This window comes from Rhagoletis pomonella, unplaced genomic scaffold (assembly GCF_013731165.1).
Source record: "Rhagoletis pomonella isolate Grant_MI unplaced genomic scaffold, Rhpom_1.0 Rhpom_scaffold_00008, whole genome shotgun sequence".
NCBI lineage: Eukaryota > Metazoa > Arthropoda > Insecta > Diptera > Tephritidae > Rhagoletis > Rhagoletis pomonella.
This window is the reverse complement of record NW_023458562.1, coordinates 26,436,250-26,461,722: the sequence shown is the minus strand read 5'-3', so window position 1 is coordinate 26,461,722 and position 25,473 is coordinate 26,436,250. Positions and strand designations below refer to the sequence as shown.

General features: G+C 36.7%; 1 protein-coding gene across 1 annotated transcript in view; it reads right to left on the bottom strand.

Moving 5' to 3' along the window:
- Positions 1-7,726: 7,726 nt before the first annotated feature.
- Positions 7,727-25,473, bottom strand: part of LOC118744545 (protein sine oculis) — a 78,188-nt gene continuing 60,441 nt past the window's right edge. The window contains exon 7 of the mRNA XM_036477661.1: positions 7,727-9,440. Coding sequence (XP_036333554.1) covers positions 8,801-9,440 — 640 coding nt within the window. The 3' untranslated portion in view covers positions 7,727-8,800. The remainder of the gene's footprint in view (positions 9,441-25,473) is intronic.

Genomic DNA, 25,473 nt, shown 5'->3' with positions numbered 1-25,473 from the left:
TTTAAGAATTTTCAATTAAAATACTGTTCATTTTCCAACAAGACCCATATAAACCAATGTTTTAAACTTTTTAAAAGACCGCAAAAAAGTGCAACAAACTTTGTCTCGTTTGCTTCCATATAACGACTAAACAATTTATTTTTATATGGCAGAAACCCGCAACATCCTCGGCGAAAAAAATTCTAAAAAATCAACGGTAATTTTTAGCCACTTGAAACTTGCACATTATCAGACTAAAATTGAATGGGCTATAAAACTGTGCATTCAAAAAAATTCTACCGCTTCTGAGAAAAAAGTTTGAAATTTGGGTGAAAATTTGTTGCACTTTTTTGCGGTCTTTTAAAAATTTTTAAACTTGAGTTTATGTGAGTTTTGTGAGGGAATGAACTGTATATTAATTGAAAATTCTTAAAAATAAATAAATAAACATGAGTGGCAAACAATATCACTTTGAAATGGGGGTGGTATTGTATTGGCCAATACTGTATATAAAAAAATATACCATACTCCTGTAGTCATTCATCAATTCAAAGCGTCTGTTCTGTGTTAATTAATCCGCCAGCCAAAGTCAAAATATTATGAAATGTGATACAGTGTAGCACAGCAGCAGCCGGGTTGAAGAGGGGGTGGGGTGGTGGAAGAGACATGTGCACCAGCTATTACTCGCCGCTAAAGACGGCTGTTGGTCTACACGTGCCAAACATTAGGTGAATGTAGTTAGGCTCGCAGAAATAATTGTATGTTTGTATAAAAAAAAGCGGACCAACAAACCATTTCGCCGCCGCAACCAGCGCACAGCCACAAACAAGCCTCAACTACAACTGTGCAATCAACCGGAGTAGTTGGCAACACAACACGACACTTGCTAGCCAACCAGCGTGCCGCATTTGGCACTTAATTTGACAGCATAATGGTAAAAAAGGGAAGCATAATGGACCGTTAAGTCTTGAATACTAAAAAAAAGTGCAACTTTAAACAACAAACCCAAGGATAAGGTGAGAAATCCTGCGAAATTTACTGCACTAGATGGCGTTGCCAAGGACGACACGCCCTCTTATACGCACTGGCGCTGTGGCTTGTATTCTGGTTTTTGTTGTGCTCAAAGTGAGTCTACTACACAGCCATTGCGGCCAGTTTCATAGCAACCCTTTAATGAGATTCGCTAACATCGTTCGGTGCAAATTACATAAATGCGATGGCAGGATACATATGCGCATACATACATAAATATTAGTGATGTGCTGAATTGTCGATACCCCATACTCGCTACAAAATACTTCCTTTTCGGTATCCAATACCGTTTTTTTACACTAAATCTTCGCCGTTACATATATGTATGTATATATCAAGTTTAGAAAAAAATTTGTTCAATACTATTTTGTATGACATCGGCTAGGTTCAAGAAAAATGCTTTGACGGATGAAGAAGCCAAAAAAAAAGGATGAAGAAGAACAAAAATGCTTCAGACAAGTAAGAGTTCCTCTGCATTTGGGTACCGAGTATCGATAGAATTGTATACTTTTTAAATCGGTACCACCGACTATCGATCAATACTTAAAAGTATCGACTCGGCACATCACTAATAAATACATATGTGTGGGAAATTTGAGTTGTATGCTCTCATATCTCATTTCGGTTGAATTAATTATTGCATTTGTTAATTTCTATGATTTTTGTTTGTACGAATAATCATTCCTTACCTGTGACACCACCAGCTTAGTACTGTAAGCTATCACCTTAAATGTTACATGCACATGCCCATACTTACATACATTCCCACAGCATGCATCTGCTGCCTATTAACGTGACGGTAATGCTAGGCACGTGTTGCATGGAATAATTTTGGTTGCTAGCGAGTATTGCTTGGTTACCTACATACTTATGAATGTATTTTCAGCATAGCATCCAAAAATACATGTAAAAACAAAACAATTTTTTCTATGAGTATTTCTGGCGTTACAACCATTTTCATTAATTCAGTTCTCTTACCATTATGTTAAAAATGCTGACTACATATCAGTATGTAACTCGTATTCTTCATAAAAAGGACTACAACAATATTTTCAAAGCCTTTACCAAAACCTAAATCTAAGTTTCAAACTTTCTTCAAAATTTAGGAAAATTCCACAAATCTTCATCAAAATTTCAAAATTTTCATTCTGAATCTTTAGAAAATTTTTAGGCACACAGTTTTATAGCCCATAGAATTTTAGTCTAACAAAGTGAGAATTTCAAGCGACTAAAATTGGCGTTGTTTTTTTTATATTTTTTCCATTTCAATTTCGAGCTTCTGAATCTTTAGAAAATTTCCCGGTATGCAGTTTAATAGCCCATAGAATTTTAGTCTTAACGAAGTGCGAATTTCAAGCGGCTAAAAATGGCGTTGATTTTTAATATTTTTTTTGCTGACGAATTTTTGAACTTTTTTAATGAATTTCTTATGAATTAAAATTCGCAACAGCGCTCGCAACGAAATTTCAAAACATCAACGCCAGTTTTTGTAAATTGCACTTGTTATATAAAACAAACCGCAAAAGCGGTCGCAAAAAAAATTATTAAAAATCAACGCTATCTTTTAGTCGCTTGAAATTGGACTAAAATTTTATTGGCTATAGACATGCATGTCCAAAAATGTTCTAAAGATTCACATTAAAAACCTCGAAAATTGAATGAAAAGTTTTTGAATTTTTTTTTAATTTTGTAAGAAATTTTGACCCTTCATGATTTATATGGTTTTGGCTAAAACTTGAATAATATTGAACAAAAAAAAATTAACTTGAAAAACATTGGGCATATTTAAAAAAAAATCGGTCACTGAGTTAATGTATATAGATAAAGCACTACGACCAATATGTCTTTTGTGCCCGGTTTAGAGGCTATACATTTCAGAATAGATTCAGGGGACAGGTAGTGTATGTGCCCCACTCTTCGCCACAGATGCCTTATGCTCCCCTCCTCACTACAGAAGGAGGTGTCTACGTGGCAGAGTCACAGAAGTGGCATATGTAGATCGCCTAATCAGATTTCTAGCTTATAAAACCTCTTAGCCTGCACTGGCCCGTCAAAAAGTCTGTGTGATACTTACTTTCTCCTGGGTCTCCCCATGAGTAGCCTGCATCTTTTCAGATTTGACCCCCCCTAGTAAGCTTTTCGCTTAACGAAGACCCGTGTTGTTACGCCAGTGCAGTTCCCTTAACTCGGTATTTTCCTTTCTGAGTGCATCCTTTATCGTGTTGGGAACTACTCAATGAAAGGGCCCAGGTCCTATTAGGGTCGAAGCAGCTGATTCTCTTCCTCATTTCCTTCGACTCGCATGTGCCCATGGTATCCATAGCGATTGGATAGTATTCTAATTCTATTCTAGAACCACTGAGGATTTGACCTACAAGATTACGAGAGCCTTGAGTTCAGACTGACTATCACTTTTAAAGATAGGGACCTCTCACTGCGATAATTCCTGCGAAGGTTGATCTCAGCTCATAGACTGATGGGGCACCGAAAGCTACAGTCTGGGGTTATATGCGCTTACGCCAGTAGCCTCCAGAGCCTCAGAGCCGTTTGTATACTACAGGGAGTGCGCTCATTTGGACTTGCCTCTCCATAAAAGAGGTACTCTTCGACGCCTTGCTGTATGTATCAACCTCAAGCCACTGCCTCTTAGGTCGTACCATCATGGTGTACGTTGATCTTAGGCACCCCCAGGATAAGTCTCAGATACTTCTCACTGTGGTAACGCCGACTACGACTCTATCCAAGACCAAGTTCCTCATTCCCTTGAGAGTTTATTTCTTTTCATTACAAAAAATAAAAAAATAAAAATCGGCAAAACCTGATAAGCAAATTGACAGGGGAAAAAAAATATTTTTCACATAAATTGCTGGTGAAACCAGCAGTTAGTCATAAAAAGTTTTATGCAAATAAAGCGAAAAGAAGTGCATAAAATCACGAACTTTTATACATACATATGTAGATTTTTTTGTAATTCTTTTTAACTTCCAGTGAAGAGAGGTGTTGTCCTTTGCCCAACAAAACCTTGCATTATAAGCAATCTTGCAAACCATTTTTAATTTTCTTATTAAAAATTTCCATTTCCATCTGAAGTATTTATATATGTACATGTGTAACCTACAACAACGACTTTCAAATCTAAACCGTTAATAGAAAATAAACCTCATACATATGTACTATACACATTCATTCATTCATTGGACATTTCTCCGATTATAATCGCATGGAAGTATGCCAATGTACATATGAGAGGCCTAATCGCCACATATGCTTACACACATACATATTTATGTAGCGGATGGCGTGAAGAGATCAGCCCTTTTTCCTCTGTTATTTTCTATTAATTGTTAAATTACCCTCTAAGCGGATTTCTTCCGCTTAACACCTACTTATTGCTTTGTTTTGGCCTTTTTCTTTTTTTCTTTGTGGTTTCATACAAAAATTTCATCGTAAGCGCGTTGTTGCAATCAAGAAATTACTGCCTGCTTGTGAATGAAAGTGTCGTTTTGTCTCATTCATTAGAAAAGTATTGTAACATACGAGATTTAAAAACACTTCGACCTAGGATAAACTCATTTGTTTTTTTTTTAAATCCTATTTTGGTGTTAATATGTTTGCTTCTCTTTTCTAGAATTGACTTAAATTAAAAATTGTAATATTCGAACTTTTCTAAGATCGTATAGTGCGTAAAAATGCGTGCAGAAAACTATCTGGCTTCATCCCCAGCAATGCCAAAAAAGAAAAAGAAACATGATCAGAAATTTACTACCCTGCAGGGAAACCGCGGGCTAGTGAATCAAATTTCTAGTTCCGTACTAGGTCGTTATCCCCAAAAAGGAACTAGTCCGATAGGAACTAGATCCCCACCAGTCCAAAATCGGCGAAAAGTGGTACTTTTAAAAAACAAATTTTTTCAGTTTTTTTCACTACAAATCTATATCCAAAGTGACGAATTTAGAAATAGTACGGAACTATAGAAGAAGGGATGCAGAACGCACTAGATCCTATTTGTCGAATTTAGAACTATTTCGGAACTATCGAATAAGGGATGCAGCGGGGGGCTTGTTTACTTTACATAGATATGTGTTCGGCGGCTTTTTCGTTCAAATACGCTTCTATTCTGTGCTTCGCAGATGCTATTTCAAAGTTTGGTAATACAAAACAAAGCTTTGTGTTAACATATTAACATTTTGGGGCCATCTGGAATCTAACCAATAACAGCGAGCACCTCTGCAAAGTCAGCTACAGCAAGGTATGTAAACGTACATTTCTTACAATCATTCAAACAAATTTAATTTCAAATTGAAAATAATGTAATATCGCACACGGAAGAACCGAAAAGACTGAAAAATCATGATACTTTTTTCTTTCGTCTGTCGATTTTAGAACTGGTTCGGAACTATAGAATTTAGGACTAGTTCGGAACTATCGAAAAAGGGGTGCAGCGGGGGGCAATTGACACTTCCTAGGACATCGCCATGTTAAATTCGCCAGTTGCTTGCATGCAAAAGAGATTTATCTAGAACCAGTACTGGGTCTAAATGTACTAGAAGCGCACCAGTTCAAAACTAGAGATTTTCCCCACAGGGTAGATACTAAGGACATTTTTCTTTAACTAAAGCTGAAATCATAAAAAATAACAAGTAATGGCAGTGCTATGTCGAGGGCTTCATTCATGAACCTCAGAAAATTATACTTCAACCGATTACTGCATTTGAAATTAGTTGTTTGGGAGCTAAAAAAAATTGTATATGTAACATATGTACATAGATGGATGAGTTATATAAAAGATCTCATAACTGAACAATCAGTGTTGGAAGATATGCCTTATAAAGCACCGATCTAAATGATTTTGACTACTGTGTATGATCTATATGTAAACCGGTAACAAAATCTAACGGTTTTAGTTGCGTTGGATTTCCATGCAGACACTATTATCGGTGTTAATGCTGGTTCCCAAGTAAACGAAATTTTCTACTTTCTCGAAATTATAACTGTTAACAGTGACGTGGGTGCCAAGTGCGACTGCGCTGACTGTTTGTTTGATGACAGGAGATACTTCGTCTTGTCCTCGTTGACCGCCAGACCCATTCGCTTTGCTTCCTTATCCAACTTTGAAAAGGCAGAACAGACTTCGCGGTTTTTGTTGCCGATGATGTCGATGTCATCGGCATAAGCCAGCAATTGCACGCTTTTGTAGTAAATTGTTCCTAAGCGGTTCAGCTCTCCAGCTCTTATTATCTTCTCCAACATTAGATTAAAGAAGTCACTTGAAAGGGAGTCGCCCTGTCTGAAACCCCGTAGGGTAGAAAACGGCTCGGAAAGGCCTTTCCCAATTCTGGCGGAGCTGGTGGTATTGCTCATCGTCATTTTACACAGCCGTATTAGTTTCGCGGGTATGCCAAATTCAGACATCGCGGCGTATTGTGCCTTTTAGTGCTATCGAAAACGACTTTGAAGTCGACAAATAGGTGGTGAGTGTCGATCCTATTCTCGCGGGTCTTTTCCAAGATTTTGCTTATTGTGAATACCTGGTCTATGGTGGATTTGCCAGGGCTAAATCCACACTGATAAGGTCCATGAAGTTTGTTGGAGGTGGGCTTCAGTCTTTCACACAATACACTCGTAAGACCATGTAACCTATGATTAGAAGGCTGATCCCGCGGTAGTTGGCGTGTATGGCGGGGTCACCTTTCTTGTGGATTGGGCAGAGCACACTTAAATTCCAGCCGTCGGGCATGCGTTCATCTGACCATATTCTGCATAATAGTTGATGTATGTACCTTATCAACTCAGCTCGGAGTTCGTCTTCTCCACAGCTTTCAGAGTTGTTCAGCAAGGACCTTATATTTGTAAAAAAATTGGAAGTAAACAACGAAATATTTGAATATGTATAGATTGTAATAATTAGTTAGTGATATTTCAGCCAAATCAGTGTTGTACAAATGACATGTAAACAAACCGACTGACGTTTTTACAATAAATAGTGCTTTTTGCGTTCCTGTGCACTTCTGCATCTGTTCTCCTTTTACTCTCGCTTGAGAGTTGTAGTTTGACCTGTGGAACTGAGGTTTTAGTCCGAAGTTCAAAGGAACAGACTAATTATACTTCGCGCCGCGGCTAGAATTTTTCCGTTATTTCCCGCTGACTTTGAAATTTCAAGGTTATGATCGATTAAAAAAATTATTTAAAATTTTCACTACACTGTAGAATTATAAAATGGTACCAAATTAAAGAGAAAATTCTGTAGGATTGAACAAAATAATATTTTCTGTTGAAAAAGGAGGAATTGATTTTTTTTGTGTAACTAATCCATCCATCTAAATCAAATAGAAAAAATAACGATTCACTGACTTTTATTATTTTGCAGAATTTAAAATTTTATTATTTTTAAAGATTTTGTTTTATCAGCATGGTGTTTTAAACTTTTTTTTAGTAAATTCATAATATATTTAAATAATTTAAAATATTCGATAGTTTAACAAAAATTAAAAACTACAAGAAAAATATGATTTTAATTTGCACATATTCGATATTATGTTTAATATTTTCCTAAGCCTAGTTCGAATTGCCTCTATTTACAAAATATTTACTTACATATACATACATATGTACATATATCGTACGTTTGCTGCAAGGGTGTCATAATCCGAAAAAAATCAAAATCTCTAGAAAAACGGCTTTAAAGCTTACTGTTTACATACATATGTATGTACGTTCCAATTGTAAAAAGAAGACATTTTTTTTTTAATGATTTATCGATACAGCTATGCAATTTTTACACAACATAGAAGAAAAGGTTGCGATCATTTCTGCAGACTTTGTGGACATTTTTTTTTTTTGGATTATGCCACTCGTACAGCATAGGTACGTTATGTCCTCGTATGTTTGTTTAATAGCTTATAATACATCTTTTATTTAAATTCATAAACAGTTGGGTGATTCCATTTAACTCGAAAAACTTGTTTCTGTAAAATAGTTTTCGTACATGTTTTGACAGCTGAAAAAAAGCTTACTTTCGAAGTTTGTGCTGTTTTTTGTCATACTTTCTGGGAATACCCTAATTATGTATTTTTACAGCTTTTCAATTGTGTGTAGTGCTAACATTTACACATTTTATATTCGTAAATTCAGTTTTTCATGTTGCTTCATATTATGATATCTTCTTACATTTACTTGCTATGCATGGATGCATGCATTTGCAATTTGTTTGTATCTACTAAATTTTTTTGGATATATTGCCAACAAAATTCATGCAACTTTCTTTTTTTACCATACAGAATACGAAATACATAGTATGTACATAAGAGTCGGAATCTAGGTTTTCCTCTTGAAACTTCAAATTGTTTAACTTTTCTGCGCGCAGTTCACATCGTACAGGGATAGTGGCCAAAATTTCGACGGCGTTTCGGACCATTCTGTTAGTAAACTGCAAGTAAACAGCTGTTCCGCTTGTCAATAAAATTCTATTTGTCAGTACAGCACGCAAAGCTCTAAGCGCACACTCTTATTTTGGGGTGGCAATTAACTTTCGTATCACTGGTGACCTCCGCCATTTATCTATGTACCTGCTATGTAGTTATAGCCGAAGCACTTAATAGTAAAAATTCGTCGTTTGTTGCAACTCTTGCCGCATAGCCGCCGCTGCTGCAGCTGCCGCAGCTGCTGACGTCACCGTCGTCGCCGAACTTGCATCCGATTCTGAATTTACTGCTGTGCGCTGAGTGACCCCCGCCGCAGCCGCCGCCACTGCTGCGTTGGTCATCCACTCTGCCGATGTTTCCAACTAGAATCATAAATGCTGATATTCGCTCATATCGTAGATGGGTATCGAACCCATGACGCTGTGCAGGTGCGGATATGCGACCGATAGTGGCGCCATTTGTCCAGCCGCAGCCGCTGCGGCTGCTGCTGCAGCAGCATTATTACCATTTTTACTACTCGTGGACGATGCAGCGGCAGCGGCTGCTGCTGCAACAGCTGCTGAACTAAGTGTGCCGCCGCCACTCGTACCTCCACCTGAGCTAACAGAGGTGGGCGAGAGACCCACTAATTGTGTGGCGTTTAAGCTGTGCGGGTGCTGATGATGCGTTTGTTCCATACTCGTCGCTGCACTGGTGTGATGCGATTGCGGTAATTGTGCGGCAACTGCTGCTGCAGCTGCAGCGGCTGCGGCGGCATGGTGGTGATGGTGATGATGATGATGGTGATTATTGAGCGTCGCTGTCGGGGATAATTGTTGCGCTTGCTGTTGCTGTGATTGTGGCTGATGTGATTGCGCATGCGCAGCGGGATGCTGGTGATGGGGCGATTGGTGTTGATGCGCTTGATGGTGATGATTATTATTGGTTGCTATGTGCGTTTGCTGTAGCAAAGAACTTTCCATCTCTGAATCGCTGGATGAATCCAAGTGTTGTTTGTCCGATGCGCCACTGCAACGAGAAGAACGAGAAAAGTGTTAGAAGGTTTTGCAAAAAAGGAAAGAAAAGGAAATTATTTTAATTTGCATTGGTTCAGTCTAATTTGTTGGGGCAATGCTTTCTATTTGTAAACTCAAACTCTTGTCGACCGATTGCAACGCGTTGAAAGCAAAGAAAAAAAAAATGTTTTTCTCAGCACTTTCATAAAATAATTACGTTTCGGTTAATACCAATCAAATTGTTGCCATTGAAAAGAGAATTGCTGATGGCAACGCTGTGATAAAATCCATAGAAATTATCATATCTAGCATCAACATCCTCACAACAACAAATATGTATGTACATAAACGACTTAACAGCGTTAAGAACTCACACTCGCTCACTCCCCTTCCCGTACACGACCCCACCAAAATTCCATTATCAACCCATTTATTGTGCCTCAGTCGTCAAAATCGTTCTTCGCATAGATATATGTAGGTATGTACATGGCTTTGTATGCAGCAGTTATTGTTGTTTGTTGTTGGCTTTGTAGTTAATGCTGCCGTGGCTGCTGCTGCTCTTTTGAAGATATCAAATTTCACACGACAGAAAAAAGAAATAAAACAACAACAGCACCAGTGGCAACTAGCAGTATTCACTAAACAAAACAGCAATGGCAACGGCAACGGCAACGGCAACGGCAACGGCAACGGCAACGGCAACGGCAACGGCAACGGCCTCACTTCGACTACGGTTATGGATGGTGGATGGTGGAGACAACAATATTGCTTAAGCCATTGCTGAGCTGAATGATGGAACACTCAGCGAGTAAAAGGCAAACATTCGTTCATTGCTGTTGGTTGACCGTGCTTTTTGTTTTTAAGACTACTGTAGAGTAGAGGTGCAAAACTATCGATAGTCAGGCCATCGATAGTTTTCGATATTATTTTCAAAACTATCGATATATCGTCGATAGTATCGTATTTATATGGTTTTGGCTCAATTTTCGTATGAAGATTTCCTTAAGAATATATTCCGAAATTACGTTTCGATAACCTTGTAAACTGCTGGACACTTTTTTTAATTGTTTAACCGTTAAGTTAGAAGTAAAGTTATTGAAAATTTGAAATGAATTGAAATGGAATAAAATTTTGAAATTTTATATTTGTGGTTTTCGATATCCTCCGTCATATATAAGGCATTCATCAAGTAAATTTCAATTTTAGAAGAAGAAAACATTTTTTATCTGAGAAGTAATGGTTTTTATCTACCTTTTATTAAATAGTAAATAGTGGTGCATAGATAATATTGGAAGTTTTGGTATAAATTAATTTGTATCAGTTTTTAGCAGTATTTTAAGAGATGCAACTTGGATGTTTAAGAGAAATGAAAAGAAAAGAAGAAATAAAACTAAAATAAATACTGAATCACATGTCTGTCGGACTATCGATAGGACCAAAAAACAATCGATAGTAGGGAAAAATAAAAAACATCGATACTATCGATAGTGCCATCGATAGTTTTGCACCTCTACTGTAGAGAGCATAACCTATAATGTAGTCGGTGATGCATACATATAACCGTGTCGACAAAAGTACCTTAACAAATACCAAATGAGGGAAATCCTTATGTGTAGGCTTGCAAATGTGCGCGCATTCTCGATAATGTCAGTTTTTGAATTGGTTCTAATTGTGATTGCCTGTCTCTCTATACTCGTACAAGATCAACGACAAGCTGGCTGATCATCGTGTTGATGATCAGCTAGCGATACGATAAATACCTATGTATGTATGTACCTACAACAAAGCTGTCAGCGTTAACAACTAGATCTGGGTCATTAACCAAAATACAGACGCTGTCGAGTCTGCTTTTACATAGTTATGTAAATACCATGTACGAAATTGATTTAAGAAGAGCCGCTCTTTTGTAAACGGGCCTACTGCGAAGTTCCGCAGATACATACATACATACATATATGTACATATGTTTCATAGAATACAATTTGAAGGATTCAAAATGTTGGCTTGAAAAGATGAATCATCGTCTGCCAATTGGAAGACACACAATTGAACACGAAAATTCCAAAAAATCAGCAAGTAGCATAGGGAGAAATACTGTATGGAGGAGTATCTGGATACGAAGTTTTAGTTGCTTGACTCTATTCAATTTCCACTCTTGCGTCTATGCTCGTGAGCTCTGGGCAACGCACAGTGGGAAATTGTCGACTATTGTTCAAAAAAGGCTATTTTTTAAGTACTTGGAACGGATTTTGGAAAATATTGTCCACGCCCAAATTTAAAAACAGGTTTAGATTTTTATCAGCATATGGTGAAAGTCGGAAAATTAAAAACAGATAGACCGTCAAAAAAAGTAATATGTTTTTGATGATAAATTTAAGATTTTGAAGGTAATAAAACCGTTTTTATGGCAGATTCAAAAAGGCGGATACTATCCAAAACTCTTATCCTTTGGATTTTGGTAGATAAAATGTGCCATATTAAATCGGCCATTTTGAATTTCATCAGAATCGTGTTCAAAGACCTCAGAAAACTAGTTTACCCAATTAAAAATCTGAAATTTGTTACCAAGAAACTAGTACTTCTAGTTTAATCATATCTTAAATTTTTCGGCTTCCACCATTTGCTGATAAAAATCAAACCCTTTTTTACTCGAGCCTAGATTTCCTTTTCTAAAATCCGTTTTAGCCTTTTTTGAACAAAATAAGTCGATAATTTCCCACTATACAACGTGAGCAAGCCATGTGGTAATCAACCCGTAACATAGCTAGAAGCGAGCTATAGCGGAGACTATTCGATTCAGTTTAAGGGTTCCCTTAAGTCTGCCACGTCTATTCATCATTATGTACGACTGCAATCCGGTGTGGCTTGCTATATACTTAAACGTATCCATTAAATTTTTGAGACCCACCACGCGAAAGCCCACTCCAACGAAACCATGGTTCAAGCCTCGAATGTGACGCACTCTTTTGAAGATCAGCAGGACATAGGTTTAAAGAACTACGATTTGAGAGCATGTACTTGGAATGCCCAGTCCCATTCTGGCCTAGTTTCAGTCTGGATACTGTAGATGTCTGAGCTCCAACCTATCCAAACGCGACCGCTACATACCCAATAAGTCTCCAGCATGTGGAGATTCCCCCTGCCAAGCCAATCAACTCTTCACGTGCCCACTAAAGCCTACTCAGACACCCCTATTGCTCTAGTTTACACTCGTCGAAGCAGCACGTTTTCGAAGCCTACCGTTAGTTGAGTTGACCACAATGATTTATGGACAAACCGACTTTGCCGCTACAAAAAAAAGAAGAAAAAATTCACTCCCTTAAAAGCCTCAGACCGTTTGATTGATGAAATTATATGGAGGTACGGTTGGAAAGTTTAGCCCGCACGACGAGACCACTGTTAGCGTATTCAGGCTAGTTGACTTGTCGAGGTGCGAAACATACTAGTCTTCAGAATTAGGTTCCAACTTTCATACCGTCTCTTGGATAACCTATTAAACACACTGACTCTGCAATGACATTTCTCGCTTCATACGTACCGCTGCTGAGGAAGTAATTGGATATCAATGACCCCCGCAGCTATAACTGGTACGACGAAGAATGTTCAACCGGCAGAGAGATGAAAAGCGCTGCCTAAAGCAAGACGCTTCTGTCTAGAGTTGAGAAAGAAAAATGGCGACGTACATAACATTAAAAACAAGAGGGATGTCGAAATACGCGCACAGAGCTAGAGATGCTGACCCTTAAGAAAAAACACCCGGAAAATATCCAGAAATTCAGCGGCTAATAGGAGTTCCCAAGACTGCTGCCAGCTTAACAGCAGTTCGAGAGACTGCTATCAGCTGTGGCCTGTCTGTTGCGGTCTATTCCCCTGCGTACTCATATTTTCACACTTCCGCGGAAAATGTGCACCATAGAAAAATATCTACATAAGTGAATAACACGCATATCTGTCAGCAACTATTATTGCTGACAGAAGCAACAACAACCGAAACGACAATTACAATTAACTATTTCCAACGACAATTATATGACTATCTAGCCAATTCCCCAAAGTGAAATTCCATACATGAACATTTGTGTAATCATTCTACAGCCAACCATATGCTGATATCACTTGCAAAACAAAAACAAGCATACCACAATGTACATAGTCGAGCATACATACATATGTACATAAAAGTCAAATTTGACATTGTCGCGTTAACGCGCGATGAGTGTTGATGCTTCCCCCTCGCCTTGCCACATTGCAATTGAACACCTAAAGTGCATCCATCACAAGTGCTCAGTTACCTCGGCCCTCTTGCTAAGTGTTTTACATAAATATATGAATGTGTGTGTGTGCGCGTATGTGCACGAACTGCTAATGCGACACCCTCAATAAGCCTCATTCATTTGCGCACTTATGTTGCTCACATTCTCTGAGGGATTTTTAATTTGAAACGCCCTAATGTAATTTAACCGCCTCGTGCCATAGCCGGCTCGTTTCGTTTGTCATTTTGACTTTATGCCTTCCTGTTGGTGTGCTGTGGAATGTTGGCCGCATTTCATTTCGCAATTTCGAGTGTTCTAATTCCTTCCGGTTTCTGTTTTAACCAGGGCTTCGGAGCGGAGCGGGGCAAAGGTGCAAGGAACTAAGGAGCAAAGGATTTTAGCTGGAGCGGAGCTGGAGCAAAGAGCTAAAAAAATTCATTTGCTCCTTAGCTCCTTAAAGTAAATTTCCAATATTTTGATTTTGTTATTTTCTGGCCTAGTTTTTCCACAAACATTTTCAATAATAACGTCCTCAAGCTCAATAACAAAAAATGTTCAGTTAATAAATGTGCTTAAATTATAATTTTTGCCACGGAAAACAACCGTGTTAAATAAATTTCCATTCTATTTAATTAACTTTTTTTTATTTTCTTTTGGTTGCAGAAGTGTTCCTGGAGCATCTAGAAGCATTTCTGCATCAAAAAGAAATTTTTCAAAAAAATTCCGCCTACATTTTTTTGGTGGTTAGGGCTCGATATGCAAATAAATAAATAAAAAGAGTTTTCTCATCACAAAATTTCTGCTTAACTGGTTGGGGGGAGGATCGCTTACTGACATCGACAATCTATAGATAAATGTATCGATGATGATAACGATAAATACGTATACATACCGCGAAAGTAGTTCGACAAAATTGTATGTACATTAGACTGACCAGAAAAAAAATAAAGGGCTTGTTCGAGTTTCAATCACAACCGCAGTGTTGCGCGAATTATAAATTATATAAAGTATCACGTTCTGTGTGAATTTCTATCAGTTGGGCAGTTGCAACAATGTTGCCATTTTACATCAGTACGGCAGTAATGCCGCTTTTATTACGTGCCTCGAACAGGCCCAAAGTGCTTATGTTTTTTTTTGACGCTCCTGACTTTTTAGTTTCCGTTATGGCTAAGAAATTTTGAAGAAAATTTTAAAATTTGGTGCAAAATTATTAACCATTACAGGTCTCGCCTGGACGTTTTGGGACTCCCTCCGCCTCAAGTGCCTATAATTACTCCTTCTTCAATCCGTGCGCACACGAAATCTCTCATGAAATTAAAGTTTTTTTAAGGTCTTACAATATCTTTTCAAGGTCGCTGAATACGTTGGGCGAGACAATTTTTCGATCTGGCCCTTTTTCATATATTACGAAGAAGTATTTACAGAAAAAAAAACTAAAAAAATATCCGAAAAAAATTCTAAAAAATCAACCGTAATTTTTAGCCATTTGAAACTTATACTTTATTCTACTAGAATGCAATGGGCTACAAAATAGTATGCTCAGGATCTTTCTAGGAAATCTAATTAAAAAAGTTAGAAATTATTACGAAAGTTTGTTGATTTTTTTTTAATATTGCACAAAACTTGAAACTTGGATTTACGCGGGTTTTGTTAAAGAATGAACTATATTTTCATAAAAAAAAATAACCAAAAGTAAATAACAATAAAAAGGATATGTTAAAACTTGTCAAATTGTGGTGCGGCTATAATTATTTCGACCACTTTATATAATTTAAATGAAAGTTATTAAAAATAAATAAATAAACATATGTAAGCTGCAAGCAACACAATTCTGAATTTTGGTGCTATTATTTTGACAGCCACAGTACACATGTATTAGGGTGGTTCTTAAAATATTTACGTCTAAATTTTGTGGGCTCCCTTTTATTTTGTTGCACGAAAGCATACAATTTTTACATCAATTTTTAGGGATCGCTGCTAGGGTTTGAAAAAATTAAAATTTTGACGTGAAATCTGATAAGTTCCTCAGATTGAGGCTGTACGTGGCATGTTAACGGCTAACTGTATTTACATACATACATACATTGTGGAATTAATTTCCTTAATTTCTATTCAGAAAAATTTATAGTACCAAGATTACCTTCTGCTTTTACGAGAAATTGAAAAAAACTTAAATCCGTATTTAAGAAATTACACTGCTAACAAATTCATAATTTTCAATATTTCATCTAAAAGACCACCCGCACGCACTTGCGATTACTTTTCAAACAAAAAATTCTGCTTAATGTAAATTAAAACGTGTCGCCGCAACAATGCTTGACACTAGCCGTCGTCGTCGTCGTCACTGCACACTTCTTCCCCAGCACAGACGCCACACAGAGAGAGAGAGAAAACACCTTCTTGGTGGCGTTCGTGGGGAAGTCGTCGTTCGGCGCTCAAGCCGTTAGCCCAACCAACAGCTTTGTTTATTATTGCATTGCTTTGCATAATTTTTTTCTTCGTTTATTGTTTTTAATTTTTTGCTTGCGCATTATAATTGTTTATTGTTCTACTCGCCTTCAATTCGTTTGAATGCCACCAATGGCGCGGTGAGTGCCAATCGCAACAAGTGAGTATAGTTTGTAAATAGGTATGTAAATATGTATGCAGTATAAACATACTTGTACAATGAGAAAAGAACAAAGGAAATTTAAGAATAAAAACAATAACAAAAATGAGTAAAGAGCATTAACAAAACAATCAGTGCAGAAAAAATATATGTATGTATTTATGCGCGAAATTGAAAAGAAACTTATTAGTAAGGTTTTATATTACAAAACAAAGAAGTTATAACTGTACATACATACATATGTACATACACCTGAGTGGAAGATCAACCTATCTGGGCAGCTAGCTCGAAAACTTCCTATCTCAGAAATCTGTTCAAAACCGCCCTATTTCAGAATTTTATTGAAAGACACCCTATCTAAGAATTTGGTTGAAGAACGCCCTAACTCAGAACTCTGTTCAAAAATGCCCTATCTCAAATGAAAATCTATTGCAAATATGCTGAGATAGGCCGTTTTTGAACCGAATTCTGAGATAGGGCGTTCTTCAACCAAATTCTGAGATAGGGTGTTTTTCAATAAAATTCTGAAATAGGGCGTTTTCGAACTAGGTGCCCAGATAGGTCGATATTCCACTCAGGTGCCGATTTATAAAAATTTGACAAATTTTAACAAATTTGATCAAAATCTTAAACTTTGCAATCAGATTTTTTAGGATTTTTTTTGAGTATGCAGTTTTGTAGGCCCCTAAATTTTAGTATAATAAATTGCAAGTTTGAAGTAGCTAAGACTTATCGTTGATTTTTGGCATTGTTTTTTTTTTTTTTGAATGGAGAAAATGAACAACACCTTCCACAAACTTCTACTATCTACTTAAAATTTGCTCTACTTAAAATTCGCTCTACAAAACTGCATACTCAGAATGTTCCTGAGAAATCTAGTTATTAAGCTCAAAATTGTTATAAAACATTGTCGAATTTTGCTAATTTGTACAAAAATTTGAAAATTTTGAAATTTTTACTTACATTGTTTTTGTTAGATAACGAGCTACACTTTTATAAAAAAAAATAATAAACATTAAATAATCGAAAGGGAAATAGCCAAAGAATGCTAAAATGTCTCTTCCCTATTTGAATTTTCGCCACTACATTAATCCATACCACCTTACCAGCTAACAGAAAGAAAATTCGTTTAAGATAGGATGTTAACGTCGGAGATATGATGAAAAATGTAAAAAAAAAATTTAATTTCCATGTAAATTACTTTAGATTCGAAGGTGTACGGCGAACTTGTTTTCTGTTGCAGTCTAATGCAACATACATACATACATAACTATGCTGTTTTTTATCAAGTAAATCCCTTTCTTAAATATCCCTAAAAATAAAAAAAAACACCTCTGCAAAACAGTGCAAGGGCAGGATTATATGTACTCGAACCTAAACAGCAACTCTCGCAAGTGGCGCAACAGCAACAGCATGGGCTCCCTAACAGCGGCAAAAACATTAGATACTACATGAAGTGTATGGCGATAGCAGAATCCAAAGCGCCAACAATAAGAATATCAACGTCAAGCAAACAAAACAAAAAAACGATTCTGGAAATAACGGATGTAATGTGATACTTTTGAATGGCTTTTCACATTTCTTTTCTTTTTATTTTCATAGATTTTTATGCCACCCTAACATACTGCCAACAAATTATGTAAATAAAAATAGCAGAAACGAATGAGCGGCCGACAGTCACTGTGCGCCCCCTCGTGTGCATTTTCTTTATGCCAACCACACACACACACATACATACAGACCTATTATTTAGTTAACAGCAATGGTGTTTAATGCGATTTGAAGTGCAGTCAATAGATGAAGATGAAGTAAAAACAAAAAGCACAAAGGGAAATCAAAATAACAATAACAATGGCAAATGATGGGCGTAAAATGTGGTGAGGTGTTGAAAAGTGGGTGGAGTATTGGTAAGCATTAGCTGGAATAAATCAACAGAGATAGTTAGTAGGTACCTATCTGGGAGAAAAAAAAACACAAATGCAAAACGAAAAAATAGAGAAGTAAAACGGAAGTAAAAGCGCAAGTAAATTCTTGTACTATAATAAACTCGAAGCAATCGACCATGGCAATGGCAAACTGCAACTGATTTTTACTTAAATATAATAACTTTTGTTTAAGTAAAAAAAACCCAACATGTATGTATAGGGTGATGCAGATCTGTATCAGCAATCATTGGTGAATGTTAATGTTTTTTCATTTTTATTTTTCAGACAATTACTATCATGGGCGTAGCCAGGTAGGGGCAGGGGGGTGCTCGAGCAACCCCCCCACCCCTAACTTTCAAATTTTCCTTATATATATATAAAATAGTACCCTGAAATGGCAGCTTAATAGGGTCGAGACCCGCCTTATTGAACCAACCTCTATGCATGTATGTATTTATGTTTGTACATTCGTATGCAAGTGCTGTACTTTCCTGCCTACTAATTTCGCCATGAACACAATTTGTTTCTTTGTTTTTATTAATTTTGCTCCCTTGCCTTTTAAATTAAATTTATCTTCATTTTTCCCTTTACTGTTTATTTTCAAGTAGATATATTTTTATTTTTGTATTCTTTTTTTATTTGGTAATTTGATCCTTTGGACACACTCGCTGCACCATTCGCTTATGCCCATTATAATATAATGATGGCGGCGACCAGATCGGTGGCAACAGCAACTGCGGTGTGGTCTGGTCTGCGGTTTATGTACATGTGTATGTGGTGTTGTGTGGTGGGTTTTTGGAGGTGACATGCCAGTATGAATATGTACAAACAAACATACAAACAGACATGTACACAAATGTCTATACCCTGTCGCCAATTTGAAGTGCGCTTCTAAATAAAAGCTGTCAGGCAGATTTTATTCAAAAAGACCTTTTCAAGTCAAGTTAAAATTTTACTTCTTCCTGGCTCGCAATTTAAATACAATTCCATCGCGGAAATTTATACATATTCGGGCATATTTCTGGAGGCTTCATTGGAAGATCTGCGATGGACGGAACAGGTGTAGACTATAGGTCAACGGATATGTTTGCTGCGAATTTTAGACTAAACGATAAAAAAAGGCAGCGAGATTCACACCAGTTAACTCGCGTTGTGCACCTTACCACAGCAGGATTTTTCAAGAGGCCGGCCTATTGCTTATTATAAGCTCTGATTTTATGGAGTAACCCACATACTAAATCTGTAAAATCTAAAAAAAATTTGCTAATTAAGCACTCACAAAGTAGCTGTCATTGCAATGCTCTTCAAGGATTTCTCGTAACAGGGATATGCTTGACCACTTCATGGCCGATAAGGTAGCAAGACAGGAGAGGAATATTCGCTTAAGCGCGATTTCCGAAGAAATGGAAAACACCAGATCAACAACGTAACCCATATGTAAGCGAGAGTGAATATCTAGCCGAAAGGCCAAGAAAAATTTAAGTAAATAGTTAAAACAAAAAATAACGCGAATTTATCACTACTCGCATGAACGAAAGACACAAGATCACGCGGGAAGGAAAGAACGAAAAAAGTTATTTTCTAGCTGCCGAAATCTCGACGCCATCTTTGTTGTAGGAAGTAAACAACGAAGAGAACGGAGAAAGCCGCGAAATTGTTGAACGCATGAAAAATCATTTTTATTATGCAAATTCTTCTAAAAATCATGCCGTTGTGTTAAATTATTCTTTATCTTATGTGTACACACGTTGTCACAAGCGAAAATGAAGAAAATTGCAGTAAAAAGCCACCACCAAATTGTAAACAACGAAGAAATGTAAACAAACGGCTAATGTCAAAATCGTTCAACTTTTTTCCTTAATGCGATTCTAACGGGCTACTCTCCTGCCCGCATGATCTTGTCTTTTTGGTTCATGACTACTCGCCAACGCTTCACCATTCCCGATTACTTTAATGCTGACAAACTCTTTACCGCTCACGAACTCTTGAATCACTCGTATTCTACACAACGAAAAATCTTTCGCGACTCACTACGTATGGACTTGAATTTTTCACCACTAATAAATCCTACACGACTCACGAATTTTTTACCGCTCACGAGCTCCTAAGTACTCGCGAATTTTTAACCACTCGCGAATCTTTCGCCCCTCATAAACTTTTCACTGCTCACGAACTTTACGCGAATTTGCTGACAAGTTCTTTATCACTCTCGCATAGTTCAGCAGTTAAGAATTCTCTAGAACTTTAAAAATTGTTCATAAATTATTCACGGCACGATTTTCGTACCACTCACGCATTCTGCGCCGCACAAAATTTTTACCCCACGAACTCTTGCCCACTTTTCTCTTACAATAATAGCAAAATTAGCTCTGATAAAGCATTTTAGACCCCCTCACTTGAAAAACGTTATTAATTATTCGTACTATTTTATCTATTTTCTTTATATGTACATATATTTTATTTTTCTTATATATTACTTAATTTCTTTTTTTTTTAATTTCTTCGTGGCTTTGGTATCTTTTTTATTTTTATTTATTTTATTTTTTTCAGTGATCCATTTTTTGCGCGTGCATAACTTTTTCGTCTCAACCTTTACCACAAAAATAACAACATGCAATACAGAAACAGATGTAACCTTCAAAATGCAAAGAAAAACTTGGACAGCTGCTGTAACTATTACAACAACGACAATATTATAGGATTTTGCGGTAAATGTTTAAAAATAAATGAATCAGTTGATACCTATGCCGCGCATGTCTTTTGAGGTTACAGAAGCACTGATCATTGGAATCTAGTTACAAACAAAAATAAACAAAACAATATAAGAAAATTGTACATAAAAGTGAGACATAAAAATTTGCCGAATGAAAAAGTGAATGTGTGCAAAATGTATTTAGTTTAATACACCTTGAATGTGTGTGTAGAAAAAGTTATTGGTAAATAGAAGCAACAAATCATAAGAAAATTTAGAAACGAAAAAATACAAATTTCAAAAAACAATTAAAATTAAATTAATGGGAAAATAAAAGAACTAAATTGTGAAAAGAATCAAAAAAATTTAAAAAGATTAAAAAAAAAATAAAAATTAAAAAAAGAAAATTTTGTGTAAACGCCTCCAGCTCGCTTAAAATTAATACGTATCCACATCAAAGTGAAAAGCACAAGATATCGTCAGTACAATTTCTGCAACTTTCGCACAGATCTAAAAAATTTTAACATAACTTTTTAATTAAAGGTGAGTCATTTTTAATTAATATAGAATTTTTTCTCAAATACTTTTATTCCAATTTTAAAAATATTTTAAGACAAGTTTTTAGGAAAAAAAAATTAAAAATTTTCTACAACTACTATTTTTGTCCCACATTTGACCTAATCCAAAGCAACTCCCAAAATTAAGTGCCCATCAAAAACGAACCCCTAATCGAAAGTCACATTTACTCAGCTAAGTAAACAGAGTAACTAACAAATATTCGAACAAATATATGAACGTAATAAACGAACCGCAACGAAAGAGACATCACCGTTTTCATTTTAACCAACTTCAGCAATTTTTTCCACACAATAGCTCAGTCACTCCACCAATCCATCCATCCAAGTGGCTTGTTAACCAGCAGCCAGTGAAATGCCATGCCGCATCCACGACAAACAAATGCATACATACCTACTCGCACACCTTAACGGTGAGTCAGCCACATCAGCACTGGTGTGGCCAGCGCATAGGGGCGCGAATAAACAAAAGAGTTCCCTGCGCTGCGCTGCGCCAACCACGACGACGATGATGATTCGCCATTGCCAGCCAGCCGCCTTCATCGTCATCGCCGTGGTCTTTATTGTCAACTAAAATTGCATACATATGTACATACGTACGTATGGTCGTCCAGATATGGCATGCATCCAGGGTTGCCACTTTGGTAAATTGTTACCAAAATTGGTAGAAAAAATTTGGGTTGGTAAAAAGGTAAATTTTTTCTCATTTTGGTAGATTTTTGATGAACTTTCCGTTCCCGATTTATTTTTCGTAGTTATCTTTAAATATATTATAAATTTCTTTGCATACTTTTTATATAAATACATATGTACGTATAAATGTATATCGATATAAGGCGCTCCATTCAAAACTAGTTTTACTGGAATCCCGAGAAGCTTTTGATTGCCTAAATATTTTAAATGATTATTTAAATATAAAGAAAAAATTTGTATGTAATTACGCACTATGATTGTTCGCAAAAAAATAAATCAACGCCATTTTTTATTAATGAAAAAAAATAAATAAAAAAAAAATCAACGGTAATTTTAAGCAGCACATTGCTTGCTATACTCAAATAGTATTTGCTTTAAAACTCCATACCTTAAATTGTTCTAAAAATTCAGAGAAAAAAATTCGAAATATAGACGAAAAATTTTGGAATTTTTCTATGTTGTATATAGTTTGAGTCCTCGATTTTTTTGGATTTAGTTAAAGCAATACAAAATTTTTACTCGAATAATATGGCGAATATTAAAAAAAAATCACTTTTTGAGACACAGTATTTGTCTATAATAACTCGAGTTGAAGTTTTTCAAATAATGAAGATTCATTGCTGCCTTTAGTTTCATCACTCCCGTATAACTAGTTAAATAAAAAGTTCTTAAAAACAATTTTAATTCTTATTGAAATAACTAAAAAAGAAAAAAAAGACTATAGTTTTGATTAAAATAAATAAAAAAATAAAAATAAAATAATTATAAAAAAGTTATTGGTAGATATTTCACAGATTTGGTAGATTTTTTTCAAGTGGATGGTAAATATTTTTTTTCGTCAGTGGCAACCCTGCATGCATCCCTGTTGGGCCACTGCGCACCTCTCCGCTTTTTCGTTTTTGCTGCGCGCATATTCTTCTCCGGCCGCGCGCAAAGTTGGTGGTGCTCCCTTGCTTTTCCCCTGCGTTGCGTACATTTGACATTTATGTTGCTGCTGTCTCTATTTGTTTTTGCTTTATGCTCAGTGCCTGTCGGCCCTCCGCACATTAGCGCCTGTGTGCGTCGAGGTAACGCTTCAGTGCGCGCGGCGTTTTGGTTCGTTTCATTTGTAAGCATTCACTCAGTCGTTTGTTCGTTGTTTTTTTTTTTTTTTCGTTTTACGGTGGTTGCTACGTCAGTGTTGTGTGTTGATGCTGCTGCTTGTTTTTCTTTTATTTTCCTACATACAACTACTTTGCTGCCTGTCGCCGCTGTTTCAGTTGTTGTTGCTGCTGACGACTGCCGTCGGGGCTAAATTCAACAACGTATCAAATTTCAACACAATGTGCGTGTGTTCGTTTATATTCCTTCAACTTCCATTTTTCATTACAATTTTTCCTTTGCCCACCGCGTTGCCTTTTTCTGCTGCTGCTGCTGCTGTTGCTTTTAGAGTTTTTTCTTTTTATTTCGTTTTATTTTACTTTTTTCCCACTTTTGCATTTAGTACATATTTTTGTGTTTGTTTAATTTCTCTTTGTTTGCGCTTTATACGCCTTCTTGTTTGCCTTTTAATTTTCCATACTCTTCAGTTCAGTAAATTGGATGTTCATGCCACCGCATTTATGCTGTCTCTCGCCTTTGTATTATTTGGAAATCCAGTCAGCTGGTTTGTAACTTTTTGCATGGCTTGGGGGCACGACTCGTGTCCATTTCCTCTGTCGAAACAAACGGCCCACATTCAGGTTACTAATATTCGCGTTAGTAATCTTTAGTAGGCGACTTAAAGTTAATTCATAAACAAAGAAATGAATGAACGCAGAAATGTAAGAATGCGTGAATGATTTAAGTTTTTGAAAAATTGAGAAATCGAATGAAATAGCGAATACTGCACATAGTGGGCGTTTGTCTTGGAGCAAGCCGCTCGCCATATAAAAGTGTGTACCAGGATCTGGTTGTACCTTAGGTTCGGGACTAACCACGTAAAACAAAATTCGAATGAAAATTTCTGATAAGCCTCGCATGAGATCTACGTCTTTTGATGACGACCATGGCGAACGTTTAAAGGACTATGATTTGAGAGTATGCATCTGGAATGTCAGCGTATTGGAAAAGCTAAAGCCTGGAAAATTCACTATACTACTCACTGCACACATTAGCCTTCGTTTGTACGAAATGGGGTTGCCTTTCCGCCGCGATGTCTGAATTTGATATACCCGTAAAACAAACCGGAATGTATAAAATTACGTTTAGCAGTACCACCAGCTCAGTCGAAATTGGAAAGAACCTTCCCGAAACGTTTGATACCACACGAAGCTTCAGAAAAGAAAAGGCTCCTTATCGGGTGATTTCTTTAATCTGATGTAGAAAAAATAATCAGAGTTTAAATTTCTGGCGTATGTCGATGAAATCGATATCATTGGCCGTCACAACCTCGGTTGAAGCAATGCGGGTGGTCTTGCTGTTGCATGAGGTGATAGCCTGTTATCAAACAAACGGTCAGCGTATGCGAGTTTAAACAATTAGGACACAGGTGGGTTTTAAAATTCCAAAGTAGAGGACTTCGTTTCTTTGGGAACTAGCATTAAGACTCTTCAGAATATCTGCCTTGGAATCCAACGGAGAATTTCTCTTACCGAAAACTGCTTCTTTAGACTGAGTATTCAACTGGATAGTAAAATACTCTGGCGACGAACAAAAATCCCACAATATAGGGCTCCTGGCAAATGGCGCAGAAACTCGGACAATGAAATCATCAGACAATTGGAGTGCTTGAGAGAAAGATTCTGGGGATACAGCGAGACCGCTGGTTGGGCCACATCATACGAATGGATCAGAATGCTTCAGTTTTAAACGTTTTTTTATACAGTACCCTCTGGTAGTGACAAAGGAAAAGGAAAGCCTCATCTGCATTGGAAAGACTAGATGCTTAGAGTCTGACTCCCCTTAATGTTTCTAATCGACAAAGGAATGATTGGCATGCTATATTAAAATCGGTCAAAATCTTGTAAGCGCTTATAGCGTCAATAAAAAAGAATACCATTCACTTTTTGAATACATAAGAACTTCAAATCATGCAGGGTCATACAAAACTTTTTGGTTTCTTTACATTCACATGTTCGCAACTCAAATAATGGACAATTTATTTACACCTGATGAAACACGCTAGCAGAAGAACTCGTTTACGACCTTCATTCAGCACTTAACCAAGGCATTGGTGTCCACACTTGTTCTAGCTTCTTTTTTAATGTACTTCTACTTTTGCAAGCCATTTTCATACATACGTAAGCATATACATATGTATACATAAATGCAAAGCACATG